This window comes from Alexandromys fortis, unplaced genomic scaffold (assembly GCF_014885135.2).
Source record: "Alexandromys fortis isolate MF-2015 unplaced genomic scaffold, M_Fortis_MF-2015_v1.1 scaffold_181, whole genome shotgun sequence".
Taxonomy (NCBI): Eukaryota; Metazoa; Chordata; class Mammalia; order Rodentia; family Cricetidae; genus Alexandromys; species Alexandromys fortis.
The window spans coordinates 3,051,649-3,068,085 of NW_026068069.1; the positions used below are offsets into that span (position 1 = coordinate 3,051,649).

The following is a 16,437-nucleotide window of genomic DNA, read 5'->3' on the forward strand; positions in this document are numbered from 1 at the left end:
GATGCTTGGATCCTTAATTTCCATAGTCAAATCTGGTTGTGTTTTCTTTGTCTGCAAGAGGTCTTATTTTTAAAGTGTTGTCTCATTCCAAATGCGAAAGTATTTTCCTGAACCACCTTCTCCAGCTTTATGGCTTCGCCTTCCACCCTCCAGTCTCTGAACAGTCCTGGAATCTACCTGGGTGGAGGTGGCAGCAGCGGAAGCCTTTCACCCCAGCTCTCTGGAAGCAGAGGCAGTTCAAGGTCAGCCATGTCTACAGAGTGAGCTCCAGGTCAGCGAGGGCTGTGTAGAGAAATCCTGTCTTTGAAAAACCAAAACACGAAAGGCCTGGAGCCTACCTGTCTGTGGTCTAAGGGTTCAGGTGTCTCCTTATGAGAGGTTAATTTCCCACTAAACAGTCTCTCTCCCTTGCTCAGTCCCTGGCCTGTCAGCCAGGTCTTCCGCTGAGTTCCGTGAATTCTGTCTGCTTTAGGGGACCATTTCCTGCTGCCGCCTGTCTGGTGGCACCTTTCTCCTGTGACTTCCCAGAGTCTCCCATCCACAAGGAGGAACAGCAGCTTCCCACTGCCTTTCGACTCCACCCCCACCCCCAGATTAGCTTATTTATTATCAAATTAGTTACTTTAGTGTAGAAGTTTTAAATCACAGCAGTCTTGCTGGAATGAAAGAATCTGGGGTTCAAGTGAATTTATACATTTCATGAAAGTCATGAAAGTCAACGTCTTTGCCATTTCCAGCTGTTCCACACCCCGTTGGCTCGACTTTTTGTGCTCTGTCGTGGAATTTGCATACAATTCCAATCCTGACTCCTTAGCCACCTCCTAGTCCCTGAGCGCCAATGAGAACACTAATCTGGCTGTGTCTCTCCTGGGGCCTGTGTTTGTTCTCCTAGCTGGAGGATCCTGGGCACTTCTGACCCGCTAGTCTGTGCCTTCCCACCTCAACGCAGCGGCTCAGCCCATCCCGACCTTTCTGTGGCAGCAAAGTGCCTGCTGTTCTCTCAGGCACAATGCACCCAGTTCCTCCAATTGCCCTCATGTAATCTCGCTGAATTTTTTCTATTCCTAATATTTTTAAAGCTATTAAGGTAATTAAATATAGTAACATTGAGAAATACGTATAATTTCTATTTTAACCCACTATAATAAGATTCACTAATGTAACGCCATTCTTCCGCTGCCGAATGTATTTTAACAGGATTTTTTTCTACGTCTGGTTCTGTTAAAACCCAAAAGTTCACACCAACACCACCATTCCCATGCAGTACCCGAGAACTGAACCTTGTCTGGTTTTTTTTTCCATCTCCCTATTTATAGCTCCCTGTCTTGAGAGGACACTGGCAGTCATCATCCCTGCTCTTTGCTTATTAAATCACCCCCCCTGCATAGAATGCATCCTTCTCCACTGATAACCCCGCCCCCCAGCCCCCATGCCGTGACCTCTCTCCACGTCACCCGATCTACGACGCACCCAGTGGCTGATCATCCTCTCCTTTTCCATCTTTTCTGGCATTGTTTGGTGTAGCGCGTCTTTTTCTGTCCCTCCAACCAGCTCCCGAATGACGCAGAGACTTCTTATTAATTATGAAAGCTCAGCCTATAGCTTAGGCTTGTGCCTTACTAGCGCTTATAACTTAAATTAACCCATTCACATTAATGTACATCCTGTCACGTGGTTACCTCTCTTCCATCTTTACCTCCTGTTTCCTCTCTATGTCTCCTGGCTTCTCCTGCATACCTGTATTCTTCTTCCTTTTCCTTTCTCTCCCCAGAAATCCTGCCTGTACCTTCTGCCTAGCTATTGGCCGCTCAGCCTTTCTTACACCAGTCACAGCAATACACCTTCACACAGTGTACAAACATCCCACAACAGTACCAGTCACAGCAATACACCTTCACACAGTGTACAAACATCCCACAACAGTTTAGTGGTCCCTCTAGTTCAGTCTTTTTTGTTCATTTGGCAATATGGATGTCAGCAGTCTTTTTGAAGAAATTCGGTGGGATTTTTGCTGCTGTTTGGTTTGGTTTTCCGAGACAGGGTTTCTCTGTATCCCTGGTTGTCCTCAAACTCCGTAGACTGGGCTGGCTTTGAACTCGGAGATCCACCTGCCTCTGCCACTCGAGGGCTGGAATTAAAGGTGTGCACCACCACTAAACTTAGAACTTTCCTAATTTTCCGTTGCCCGCTCTCACTCTTATTATATGAACCACGACTCCCTCCTCCTTCAACTCAGTTGGTTTCAATCCTCTTTTGCCTTAGGACAAACGGCACAGACTCACGAGTTTTCTTCCAAGTTCAATCTTTTCTATTTATGTTTACTTTTTTTCTAAGTATGATCTTGCTACTCTAATTTTTGTAATTTCTCAGTTTTAGTTCTAAGTCCTTTTGAATTTTTCATTTCCTTCCTTGGCCTAAGAGCCTTTTAATAGTGAGTCTCTCACATCTATCAATGAGCAGGGGTTTGAGAGGTGGGGTTATTCTGTGTCTCATTAGCTTATTATGATCAACTGTGATCTGCATTCTTTAAAACCATGGAATTTCTGTGGGTTGACACATGGTTGACCATTGCAAACACACCTCCACCTACACTACACGTGCATGAGTGCATGCGTGCACACACTAAACAGCTGTTACCCATCTGTAGAAACTACAGCGTTGGGGGCTGGAGAGATGGCTCAGTGGTTGAGAGCATTGCCTGCTCTTCCAAATGTCCTGAGTTCAATTCCCAGCAACCACATGGTGGCTCACAACCATCTGTAAAGAGGTCTGGCGCCCTCTTCTGGCCTTCAGGCATACAGACAGAATATTGCATACGTGATAGATAGATAGATGATAGATAGATAGATAGATAGATAGATAGATAGATAGATAGATAGATAGATAGATATTTAACACACAAAAAAAGAAACTACAGCGTATTGTGCAGGTTGAATCTTGCTTCTTCTAGCTCGACCTTTTTCTGAAAAGGGAATAAATTTCTAATTACTGTTGCCTAGTTTTCCTTTGTCTTACTTTATGTATTTAAGTATTATATTAATGTTTATCATCACATCTTAATAATGTTCCTCTCACCAAAATATGCTAATATCCCACCTGTCCATTTCCATGTTTAGAATCTTTTACTCAGTACTAAGCATACCCCTGACCTTCTAAGTCTCCTGTGGACAACATACTGATGGATACTTTTAAAAAAGTATAATCCAAGACTCTGAGCTAGTGAACTCCATCAGCTTGCATTGATCTTACTCTCTGGTCAGCCTTCATCCCTCTATCTCCACGTCTGGTTTTTCCCGTTCTTAAATTCTCCGGGGTTCATGTCTACCAGGCTAGCAATGTGGACTAGTGGTAGAGAGTTGCTTCCCTCGGGGGTGGAAGAGGGTGGGGGACCCATCAGAGAGTCTCCGGGATTGCATACAGACGCAGCCAGTCTTTATTTTGCCATACCTTTTGCTGAGACCTGCTGCTGTCCTGTAGGGCCCACCTCCATAGACTCTCATCAGCTTTTAAAGCGAAGAGCTTTTGAAGAGGAATTCCGTGTGGCTCACCCGTGTGCCTGCACACACTGTATGCATCTACCCGGTGAGCAGGCACTGCAGCCCAGCCTTCCCTAACTGCTGGTGGCACTGTGACCGCCTCTAGCTCCACCCTCCCACACTCCCTGGTTGTTTCCCCAGATCCATTGTCACACTTGGCCTTCCAGCAGTGACTGGGGTGAGCAGCTGGCGGAGGTGGCATACCTTCCGCCCAGCACAATGACCATCGTAGAGCCATTGAATTGCTTTGGGGGGCATGACATAGGAAAGAGACCGGTAACCCCAGAACGAGCATCAACCACTCTCCAGCTTCAGAGCGGACATCTGGGCTAGATTTCACAGCAGGGGGCCCAGCTGCTACAGATCAGTGTTTGGAATGTTAAGTCCTTAACATTCTGGGCAGCGTCCACTGGCTCCCCAGCTTTTGGGCGTGATTCTACTCAGTACAATGGGTAATTAAGTGTACTTGGTAGGACAGCCCAACAGTGTGTCTTCCAATACAAAAACGACGCACAGCTCAAGGAAGGAGGCAGCTGTGGCCATCCCAGCTGTGACTACCATGCAGTCACTCTGATGGAATTCAGCGGCTGCAGCTGTGGCCATCCCAGCTGCACACCTACCATGCAGTCGCTCTGATGGAATTCAGCGGCTGCTGCTGTTAGGAGGAGGCAGCTGTGGCCCATCCCAGCTGCACACCTACCATGCAGTCGCTCTGATGGAATTCAGCGGCTGCAGCTGTGGCCATCCCAGCTGTGACTACCGTGCAGTCGCTCTGATGGAATTCAGCGGCTGCTGCTGTTAGGATTGGTTGTGTGCAGTGATTTTCAGCTCCTAATTGGAGGCGTCGGTGAGGGTGACTCTGCAGGAAGCCCAAGTTGCCAGTGCCACCAAGGCAGGGCTTGGTTGCAATATTTTTACAATGTAACTTTCCCCCATACCCTTTAAAACGGGAGGCGGAAGACAAGCTTCGTGGCATTTTGCAATTAACTTTGCTAATATACGAAATGTCACCAGGCTTTTTCCATCACCGACTTTTCCTTCTCACTGCCCCTGCCTAGCAACTGCAAGGCTCACCATGGATGCTTCCAGCTCAGCTCTTGAGGAAGCTGTGTGGCCCAGCCTGGGTGACAGGATACCAGGAGGTTAGAGCACGCTGTTCATTCAGGGCCTCACAGCAGCTGGAGGTCTGGACAGCCCAGACAGATCTGGTCAGGCAGAGATGGAGGGTCCATAGAACGCAGCGTGCGGCTAAATCATCCAGTACATCTGTGTGAGGGCCTTAACAATAAAACTAGCCATCAGGGTTCTCTGCTACCTAAGGTCCACAAAGACACCAACATTCTGGGACCCGCAGCACAGTCCCCTTGGCCACTCAGTGGTACGCAAGAGGGGGAGGGGCTCTCGGGCGTGTATAAGGGGGAGGGACTTTTGGCCTGTGTGAGGTTTTAAGGCATACACACTGGGAGTGGCTCCAGGGAAGTTGGCGGCTTCCGCAGGGAGCAGGTTCAAAGCTGGTCCTCTGGTTTACAGAGGCACTATGTGTACATCAAAGCAAAGCCTGGTGTCAGTCAAGCTAGCATGTGCTGGACCGACAGCGCAGTCAATCATTGCCCAGATGCACGGATGTCAGGGAAGAGGCCTGAGTTTGCTTCCAAGCATATTTATTTATTTATTTGATCGTGAGCAGAAGACCAACAGGCCTCAGAGCATCTAGCTAAAGATAAAAAATCAAACCTGTGCCTTCTTCAAATTAGAGGGCACTGCTGACGGGGCAGTGAAGGGGAGCATCCTTCCTGGCCAGAAATAGACGATGGAAGGCACCAGAAACCCCCGGCACCGCCTTCACTGGCAAGGGCACATGCCGGCAGGGGGTGGAGGTGGTGGGCTGAGACTTTGCGGAGAGAGAAATCCCCTCCCCCCCAGCATGCTCTCAATGCTGAGTATTGCAGTATGGAGGCAGGGGAGGCGTGAGGAATGTGCTCAAGTCTGTCCCCAGTTGTGGATCATCCACCTCAACCCTGTCCAGCAGCAGCCAACAGTGTTCCCATCCCAGTGTGGGCAACTGGACACTGCAGAGACCTCCACCACCCAGATGAAGACGAGAAAGCTTTGTCAACGAGAGCCCTCAGCGGTCTGAGAGAACAGATCCTGTGAAGCTGGGCATGGTGGCACGTGCCTTTAATCTGGGCACTCAGGAGGCAGAGGCAGACCATCCATGCCTGTATCTTGCGATCAGGAGTTTGAGGCCAGCCTGGTCTACAAAGTTAGTTCCAGGACAGCCAGGGCTATGTAGAGAGAGTCACTGTCTCAAAAACAAAACAAAACTAAGGTTCCTCTGACTGGGAAAATAACTCAGCCACACGCGTATGTAGGCATATACTCTCTTGTATGTATACATGTCCTCTTACGCACATGTGCGGGCACAAGTACAAGCAGAAAACCTGTGAAGACACAGAACAATGAAGGAATTCCAGGCCGGCCAGTCTCAAAGGGAACCCTGAAAAGCCCCCTTATTCCCTCTGCCATTCCGGTCTCTCTCCCAAAGACTGCCCCGCTGGGCCACATGAGCACCACAGGAAAAATGGGCCTGCCGCGGGACAAAGAGCAGGTCGCCCAGCAGGAAGCCAGAGATGAAGTAGCCCCATGCCCCCTCCCTGACAGGGACACCGACAGGGACCATCCACTGCGATCCGCTGCTGTGATGAAAGGCAGCACCTGCGTTGTCCCCTGCCTGTCCCATCTTGTCTCCAAACAGCCATCTCCCGCAAGGCACGGCTTCCCTCCTTCCCCAGGCAGCCCTGGCATTCACTTGTTCCCTTTATCATCGTCCCATCCCTCAGCCAAGCTGGCCCTTCCTAGGGGCTGTTGAAGAGCCGGAGGCCGGCGGTAAGGGGTTCAGAGGTGGGCGGGTCCCATTCCTGTATCTTGCTGACTGGTGCCAAGGATGACAAAAGACTCCTCTTCCTTTATTTCATAATGCAGCGTTTCCCAACCTCCCAACACTACTTTTCTTTTTTAAACAGCTGCCAAAGATACCTTGTCACTTCTCAGCAGCCTGCGGAGTGGAGCCGAGCCGAGCCCTCCGCGGGGCAGCTGCGGCTCCATCATGCCTGAGGCTGTCTGTTGGCACATCAATCCTCTGTCCTAGCTAAAGGCTTCCAGTATTTGTTTAAACGACAGTCCGACATAAAACTACGGCTTTCATCAAGGACGGGAGCGCTGCCGTCATCTCCCGTCTGTGAATCAAGCAGAGCGGTACCCAGCTTTGTTGAGGGTGGAAGCGCGAGTAGTAGCCAGCGAGGAAGACGGCTCCGGCTCAACAATGCGCAGGCGCCATGTCCTCCTGAGGCGCTCAGAGGTTCGCCATCTAGCTGGCCGGAACCAAAAGACCCTTAGTGCTTAGTGTCTCAGTGGGAAATACAGAAACGATGGCCAAACGTGTGTGGTGTGTCCTAGCAGTCTCCATTTCCCGCTCGAGGCTTGGGCGCGGGGACTTCCAGGGTCACCGCCATCTTCAGCTTTACAAAGGGTCCCAATGTGAAGAGCCCGTCACGGGGCAATGTTCATAAACGCATCCTTCCTGCCGGAAAAGCAGAGGGTCCAGCAGGGCCACTGAAGCGCCTGTGTAGTTAGAAACAAGGAAGTGTTCTTCAGCGTGGAAGATGCTCCGTGAGGAGCAGACCCTGACACTCCCCTGAAGGGGACAGTCACTGGCTCTCCTGAGGAGGAGGACAGCTACCACGTGGCTGTTGCTGGAGGAGATTCCCACCCGGGTGCTGGTGCAGCGGGCGCTCATCAGGGTCTCTCTTTGAAGGCAATGCACAAGTGCCAACCTCGGGCAGCTTCATGTCCTCAGACTCCAGGCTACCCAGCAACTCCACAGCCAGCCCAGATGTCACCTGCTGAGAGGGCAGAGTCACACCCGAGTCCTACACCCATACCAGGCTGGAACCTCTGAGGGCTCCACTTCCAAGAAGGAGGCTCTGTAGTTTGACCTTGACCCTAGACTAGTCCTTCCCAACCTTCCTAACACTGCGACCCTTTAACACAGCTCATGTTGTGATGACCCCCAGCCATAAAATTATTTTGTTCCTACTTCGTAACTGACTTAGCTGCTGTTATGAATCATAACATAAATATCTATGTTTTCGGGTAGTCTCAGGTGACCCCCGTGGAAGGGCTGCTCTGGGGATTGGGACCCACAGGTTGAGAACCAGTTACTTTTCTATCCCCCCCCCTCCAGGGACCACCTGGGAAGTCCAGAGAAACAGACTAGGGGCTGGGCTGTGCGGCCATGATAGTTCTAACCTCAGAGTTGAAAACTGTCCCTTTGAAACCAGCTTCCTACTAGACTAATCCCTCCTGGAGGCCGCGTGCTGTGTGTGAGACCTGAGACCGGCCCGCCCGCAGCACCGATGGCAGCTCCTACCCAGGAGTTGGGGTTTTCACACATGACGGGCTCAGGGAAGGGCTGCCACACTATCAGGGTCTCAGCTGCGCAGGGCAGCTAATAAGTGACTGGCGAGGCCTGCTGAATCACACTCAATGAAATCTGTGTCGCTTCCGGGGCTCTCGGCGGCTTTCCGTGCCGAGCCACTGACAAACTCAAGGGGAAATGTTGACTCTGACCAACACTGGGCAGTTAAAACCCGCAGGAACCCCACCATCCATCCATCCCAAGTCTCCTTACCCTCACCCCGATTCTCTTGGTCAAATCATCTTCAGCTCAGTTTCGAATTCCCATGCACCTACAACCACGACCCTTTTGTATGACCTAACTGAGTTCTTCCACCAACACTGGATTGGGTTTTTAAACTCACACCTAACGACACAGAGGTAAAAGAATGCCCAGTTTTCCAGGGCCATGCCTCTGACTAACCGCACTGCTGCCATTAACTGCCACTCTTACGAGGGACTTTCCGTTCAGAGAACTAGGTTAAAGGTCACCAGTTATTCCGTTTGAACCCTGTCAATGGAGGCCTGTCTGGGAAAGTACGAATTTGGAACATAGCCATGAGTACACTTGGCATGTCCTAAACAATGGTCAGTGTTACCTCCATTCTAATCACAGCTGAATCACCAGTTCCCATAATCCCCATCACAGCCACGCCCCCCCACAAGGAGAAGAAAAGGGAGGTACTGACCCCCGCGCTGGGTCACTCAGTAATTCACAAACGCTGCCAACATATTGCTTCACTCAGGACAGTTACTTCCGACTGCTTTCTTGCACCCCCACAGCCTCCGCGTGGCTTATGAACAGCGACCCCCCCCCAGGAGACTTAATTTCCTCCCCAAGACTCTGTCCTGTAACTGGGTGAACTGTCTGCTGCCCACTGCCTAGGACGGCAGGAGAGGTGGGGCTGTCAAGGACAGATCTGGCCAGTCAGAAGGAAATGGCTCTCCCTCTGGTAGTCCTGATGTCTGGGCCCGTTCAGTATCCTATCTGCAGAGAATCCCACCAGCTATCAAGGTGTGAGGAAGGTAGTATTTGGGACAATGGCTATTAATATTCAATGAATGTGGCCCTCCCTCCCCGCTCTTGGGTGGCTTTTCTGTCCCCGACCCCATGTGGAAAACCATGTATTAGAAGCCTGTACTCCAAGTGTCCATCCCCTCAGCTCTGAGGCACAAACCCAAGGGCGCCAGTTCGAACTTCTCTCAAGACTCTGGGATACGGTCACCCTCGTGTGTGCCCTCGGCCCTTTTCTCCACAGAAAAACCCCTCCCAGGACTGGCACTTCTGTGGACTGCAGGGAGGCTTCTGGGGTGCAGCCCAGACCACTGTTTCTTCTATAATGAAGAATGAGCATTCTGGACTCTCGGTGCCACGTCAGTCTGTCACCCCACCCCACCCCACCCCACCCCACCCCCGAGTTTAAATCTCTGGACAAACACTTAAGGGGAAACGCTCTGACTTCTCATCTGGGAAAATGGCTCACAGGAACTTTTTGGCCCCAGCTTCCAGAACAAGGGAATGGGAAACTGGCAGCCAAATGGGGAAGGCAGGGTCATGGCCTCAGGCACTGGACCAGAACATATGAATGGCAGGGTTGGCGTCCAAAAAAACCTGGTGCTGTTACAGGCAGTGTGAGCCAGGAAGCTCCCTGGCTCAGGCGGAGGGAAAACCAGAGCTGGCACTCCGCTTGGGAGCTGGGTAATGTGGAGATCATACTCCACATTCTGACTAAGCCAGAAAGCCAACAGGAGTTAGCTGTCCCTCAGGCGAATAAGCAATACTCCATGGTTAACACCTGTGGCCAGACTCAGGTCCCAGGACCACACAAGGAGGTTTGGCTGAATAAGCAGGGATATTCCTCAGGCCACCCCAGACCAGCTAACCTGGGGGATGGGGTGCCGGACGTGACCCCCACACCTCAGGAAAGGGAGGCAGGAAAAACGAGCCTGCAGCAGTCTGGATTACAGAGTGAGACCTGAGCTCAAAACATAAAACCAACTCAAAAAAAAAAAAAAAAAAAACCCACAACTGAGCAACCCCGACAGTTTGAGAATGGGAGTCACAAAACTGAGGGGAACAAAACCCGGGCTCGGGGACCTCTGCCCTGTCACACTGCAGTGAGGTCTCCTCCAAGACAGACTCACGGGGGATGGGTGGGGCGGGAAGCTGAGCAAGTAGGCCATGAAATGTAGCTGCAAAGTGCTGGCTTGTTGTAGTCATCTTTGTTTGTGCGCTCACGCACCAAGGCAGATGTGTGGAGGTCACTGGACAGCTTTGGGGAGTCAGTCCTCCTTTCCACCCCAGGAAAACTCAGCCCGTCTCAGGCAGCCAGGCTCGGCTTAGAAAGCACTTTACCCACTGAGCCTTCTCCTCGAGCCTGTGAGGGTTCCTTTAACGCAAAGAAACCAACACCGATTTTGCTTAAAACAGCATACAAAGGAGGAGGCTCTCGAGGAGCCAGCCCCAAGCTCACTCAGCGGCCAGCAGAAGCAAAGTGGGCCTAACAGGCCAGGACCAGAAGAGGGTGGCTGCCAGGGAAACCGAGACTCCCAACTCACACGGGGAAAGAGGCACTTGCATATAAATCTGGGAGAATCTGTGCTTTATTGTTATAAAGTCATTAAGCTACGGGCAGGCTGTCTCCTGAAATTGAGAGGGGCCTTTGTCTCTGGAGAAAGCCAGCCAAGGACAGGATTTACTGAGCTGTTCAAAGTGAAAGAGAAAGCAGTACCATGGAAGGTGGGCACGGTAGGACCTGGGACCATTTCACACCCTGGGCTGGTGCAGGTCTCCAGGGCAAACTGGCCTCTCGGTGTACTGTTCTCTGCCTGCACCCTGACACCTCCACACCAGCCCAGTCTAGTAGCCTCCAGTCCAGAACAACCCGCGAATTAGCCTTCCCACACTTAGTAAAGCGAGATGCCAATCCTCCAGCTATGTGAAATGCGACTTCTCTACATTTCGCCTCTCTTTTACCTAAGAAGTTTCCCATTCCCGTTAACTTGGACGATTATCCCTTTCGAAAGGTGGCCAAACAGAAGAAATGGAATTCTAAATCACACCCGCATCAGCACCAGTGCTTCAGGAAGCACAACAGCCCCTGTTATTCTTAAAAAAACGATCCGCGGGCGGGCTGGTGGAGCCCGCCATAAGAAAAGCGGCTACAGCTTCCCACCAGCGGTAGGACACGCGCTGCACTGGCGGTGGCGGCAGGTAACAGACATGTAAACACAGGAAATAGCCATAAGTATTTATTAAGGAAGAGGGAGAAAGAGAAAAGAGATAAAAGGAGAGAAAAGAGATAAAAGAAGAGAGAGGCAGAGGAAACACGTGCGCACGCCAAGGAAGCAGAAAGAGGAAGGGTCCCAAACTGGCGATGGGTGGGTCAGAGGTAATGGGAGTGGGCGTGGCTAGGGCAGGGACCAAAAGAATAACAGCCCCAGGGTCAGAATTCTGGCTTTTGCCATACATAAAAATATCAAAGTCTTGCTTCAGGGATTGCAACACTGGACCAGACTCTCCTTCACAGACTTAGGAGGCGCAAGCTACCTCGTGCAGGGTGAGAACCTTTCTCATTTTCAAATGCATGTTGGCCACGAAAAGGAACGTTGCAATATTCATTAACATAACAATGGCGCATAAGTTGAGGATGAGGCGTAAGTCAATAGGCACATGACTTGAGATAATTACACCCTAAAAATGCACACGCATATCTATACACGTATTCATGACAGCAAATGAAGATGGCATGGGCAAGCCCTCGTGTATCTATACACACATGTGCACAACAATAAACTAAATGGCACGGGAAGGCCCCCCTCCACCCTAGGACTGGTAAAATAGAATCGGCCATGTCTTCTTCAGTGGGATGGTACAGGACAACAGTCAACATCCCAGCACTTGTCACAAAACAGCCACTCTTGCTGAGGAGCGGTCACAATCCGAAAACCCCAGGAGGCACACCACCTGTTATTAGGAAGTCAACAAATGCACCTTGAACAAAAAAATAAAAAGAAGCAACCCTCAACTCTGGGGCTTTCAGGCCTCAAGAGAGATCCTATGTCAAAATAAGGCTGGCAGCTACAGAGAAAAGATGCCCAAGGTCGTCCTCCGCTTACACACACTCATTCTGCACCCGGCACCTCCCACTCCCTCCTCCTCCTTCCCTGTCTCTCTCCCCCTTCCTCCCTTTAAGAGAATCAAAGGCAACTTCAGAAAGCCAATGAAATCAAAGCCCAATGGCTTGGACAAATGCCAAGGTAGACAGGGCTAAGAGCAGAATTAGTGTGACAAGCACAAAGGACTTACTAGAACATGGCACCAAGGATTCTATAACATAAGAAAAGAGAAGTTTTGGGGGCAGTGATGGCGCACACCTTTAATCCCGGCACTCGGGAGGCAGAGGCCAGCGGATCTCTGTGAGTTCAAGGCCAGCCTGGTCTACAAGGGGGACACGGACACAAACCAGAGAACATTGGCGACACGGTTTCCAGAACTTGAGACCCAAAACCCAAGTCAGAGGAACAAAAATAAGCTAAACATGAAGGTCAAAATAGACAAACCAAGGGAGAAAATGAATTCCCACTTGTTATAAAAGAAGAGTAATTTCAGGTGGGCAGCGATGAAAGACACCTTTAATCCCAGCACTCGGGAAGCAGAGACAGGTGGATCTGGCCAGCCTGATCAACAAGAGCAAGTTCCAGGACAGCTAAGCAGAGAAACCCAGTCTCCAAAACAAACAAACAAAAAAGGGTAATTTCAAAGCATGTTCCTGTGTCTGGCCTCCAAGGGAGATGTGGGTGGAGTGTCCCCAGCACCCCAAAGTCCACAGGACAGACTCAGAGTAGCCAACCCCTAAAAACAGCCCAAAGCTCCAAACTACTTTGGTGAATCGAACCCTGGGATCTTTACTATAAATGTCACCAAATCAAATAACATTCTACTGTGTCACAACTGCCATTTATTCCCTTAATGTCTACCTAAAGTGTTGGTTTTTATAGCATAATTAATCTGGTGGTAAAGAACCCAGAGTATACTTTGATGACAAGAACCCCATCTTGCAACAAAATATTTCACACCCACGTTCGCTGTCTTCTGCCTCGCCATTCAGAAGATAAATCTGTGTTGAGAAGTTATCATTTTTATCTGCTTTAGCAGACAGAATTTCTGACCCAGCATTTATCTCATGTCTGCGGCGGCGGTGCACGCAGTAAATCTGTGAGCACAGTAATTTGGAGCTTTCTGAGTCGTTTCCAAGCCAAAGCTGGCAGTCTCTACACAGCCTTCTGCAGGATATTTTCAGGAGAGCAAACCCTTTGGGTTAGCTTCTGAAATATCATCCATGTGTTATAGGGAGGCTTCCGACATTCCACTCCTACAAGATGAACCAATCACAGGATAGAAACTCCTCAAATCCACAAGCGGTGATGCCCCAGGAAGGAGCACACAGCGAGGCCACCTGCCACAGCACTGCTGCTACTCAGTTACTCTTCCAGAGGGGATTCCTAAGTCCATTTCTTTTGCTGTCTATCTTATTCTCCTCCACTGTGCACACCTACTCTGTGTCTTCATCCACTGCTGAGAAGCTGAAGAGCAAGGGAAGCACTGAGCATCGTCATTACCGACAACGGAGCACTGGAGTCTCTGACTCGGAATCTATTTCTCTCCTCAATTTTGAATGCATCCCTGAAAAGTCCAGTTGTGGGTGGAGGGGAGGAGGGAGGGGAAACTGAGGTCACATGTAAAAGGAAAAATATTATTTAAATAAAAGTCCAATTCGCACAAGCCAATCAAAACTAATACATGTCAATATCTGTCTCAACCGTCCTAGTCCTACAGCAACCCTTTAATACAGTTCCTCGGGCTAGAGAGATGGCTCAGTGGTTAAGAGCACTGACTGCTCTTCCAGAGGTCCTGAGTTCAATTCCCAGCAACCACGTGGTGGCTCAGAATCACCCAGAATGAGATCTAGTGCCCTCTTCTGGCCTACAGGGACGCTGTATAAATAAATAAATAAATAAATCTTTAAAAAAAAAAAAACAGTCCCTCACGTTGTGGTGACATCGCTACTTTATAATAACAACTATAATTTTGCTGTTATCATGAATCATAATGTAAGTATCTGATATGCAAGATATCTGATATAAAACCCCTATGAAATGGTCATTCGAACCCCCACAAAGGGGTTGAGATCCGCAGATTGAGAACCTCTGATCTAGAGTTAAAAGGACAATAGAGTAATAGTAAAACAGCTTTTTATTTGTTAATGTCGCATAAGAAATTTAAGCATGTTACACTATCTTAAAAAACACAACTAGCGCATTGAGGAGAGCCCTTCCCCCCCCCAACCCCACCTGCCCCCCCCCCCCAATCAGGAATTTAAGAGAAGTAACTGAACAGACAACAGCTCTGTGGAACACTTCCATCCAGAGCGCGTACATGATGACCGGATGAATATTGCCTTCTTACAAAACGTCTCTTCTCTTTTCTATTTAAAAAAATTTGTAACCTTGATCACTTATTACAAAAAAAATCCATACAAAAGTTCAATATATTGAAAAAGTTGCTTTCCCCCATCCCGAACAGCACCGTTTTATATATAGCAGAGATTGATCAAGAGCAGACCGCCCAACTGGACAGAGCAGTCTTCAAATTATGCCTGGACACAGTGGTATACTTACTTACCCTCCCCTCCCCTTCTTAAAGAACTTAAAAAAAAAATACATACACACATACAAAAAATGCCAAAAACGTGAGGCCCTTCCCAAACAGTACAGTTAATTCAGTGTCGGTCATTCACATCTTGCATCAACGTGTATGGGTAAGATTTCTTTTACAAAACTTTCAGTGTCAAAAAGGAAATTAAGGCCATCAGATTCGCAGCTTAAAAATTCACATAAAGGAAATACAAAAATATTGTGTGCTTCTGAGGAGGCGCTGCACTGTATACAGGGTTACCATGCTCCTATCTTGACCAAGACAGGCGACGGGACAAGTTCACATAATGGCACAGCTTCTATTGGATGCTCTTGGGGATCCCTGAGAGGGAAAACAGAAGGTACAATCAGAATTAACAATATCACAATGTTCTAAAAACAAAATAAGGACTAAAGACCTGCATACCTACTTAAAACAGGCCTGGTCACGGCTCACTCTTTTAGCATTATCGTAACGACTCACTTCAACGAATCCCACAATTGAGCTTCTACACTAGCTGCACCAGGGTTTTAAAACAAAAAAACAAAGTAAACAACCAACAGCTGATCAAAGCCTGTAAACAAGAATTTCTCACTTCGTAATTTTAAAGGAATTCTCCTATGTAGCTGAGGTGAAAACACCATGGTGAAATAGAAACTCAGGTTAGCTGAGGTTTCGATCATAGCGAGATTTGGTCTTAAATAAATAAGAAAAAAATTTAAAAAGTGTTTTTTAAAGAGCCGCAACAGAGGCTGGAGAAATGGACGGCTCATTAGGAGCACTTGTTGCCCTCCCAGGAGGACCTGGGTCTGATGCCTGCCACTTCAGTTCCGGGGACCCTATGCCCTCTTCTGGCCTCCCCAGGTACTGCATGGTGAGGTGCACAGATGTGCAGGTAAAACATTCATACACATAAGATAAAAAGGTTTTAAACCTTTATAGCGCTTGGGCATTGCTCATGGTCACTTGCAAAACTCACTCACTGTGTGACTCGCTCCTAACTAAACTAAAAACTAAACTGAACAGGTACTAGATCACCACCACTGGGCTGGGTTTCCCTCTTCTGGCTGTTCTGAACTCTGAGGTTACTGTCATCTATGATGATCACAAGCACAAAACTTAAAACACCTCAGACTTTTTCTTTTCTTCTCTCTTCTCGGAGTCTGCATGAATCTTATCGAGTCTGCATTTACCTACCTCCTCAGTGGCTCCAGTCAACCCCTAACTTAGTCTGCCTAGTGATATTCTGTTATTTCATTTCTCTTTGCTGCAGACTGTGTGGAAGCTACAGGCCTGGGCAATGTGAACCAAGAGCTCAACAGTAGGCTTTCAACTCTATCCTTCCCACAAACCCAACGACACAGCTGACAAACTGATGACTTCGCATCCTGTGACCCCCAATGGCAGGTGCTTCCCTAGCATGCAGGAGCACCGTGGTCTGACCCACAGAACCCTCCTTCTTGGTCCCTCCTTCACCAAGAAAAAGACTACTCCCTTCCCCCAAGGGCTGGGTGGCATTGGCTTACTTCTAGAAAATGAGATAGAAAGGGTTCTGGGCCCAGCTTTTGGGAGGCCTAGCATTTGCTGTTTTTACTATCTTTGCCAGCTGCCCAGTCAAACCACAGACTCATGGGGACTAAGAAACAATCCTGTGATTCCTAAGACGGTAGCTCAAACAGTATCTTTTGTCCTTTCATTCCACCCAAACAATGTCCTATCCTTCACAACACTAGTATTTTCCACAGCTGT

At 49.0% G+C, this 16,437-nt stretch overlaps 2 protein-coding genes across 2 annotated transcripts in view; both read right to left on the reverse strand.

The window, feature by feature from the left end:
- Spmip10 (sperm microtubule inner protein 10) overlaps positions 1-16,437 on the reverse strand; it is a 497,054-nt gene that overhangs the window by 338,378 nt on the left and 142,239 nt on the right. The gene's annotated exons all lie outside the window — the stretch shown is intronic.
- Lmnb1 (lamin B1) overlaps positions 14,525-16,437 on the reverse strand; it is a 42,605-nt gene continuing 40,692 nt past the window's right edge. Inside the window, exon 11 of the mRNA XM_050120905.1 lies at positions 14,525-15,030. Within this exon, the coding sequence (XP_049976862.1) occupies positions 14,989-15,030 (42 nt within the window). The 3' untranslated portion in view covers positions 14,525-14,988. The remainder of the gene's footprint in view (positions 15,031-16,437) is intronic.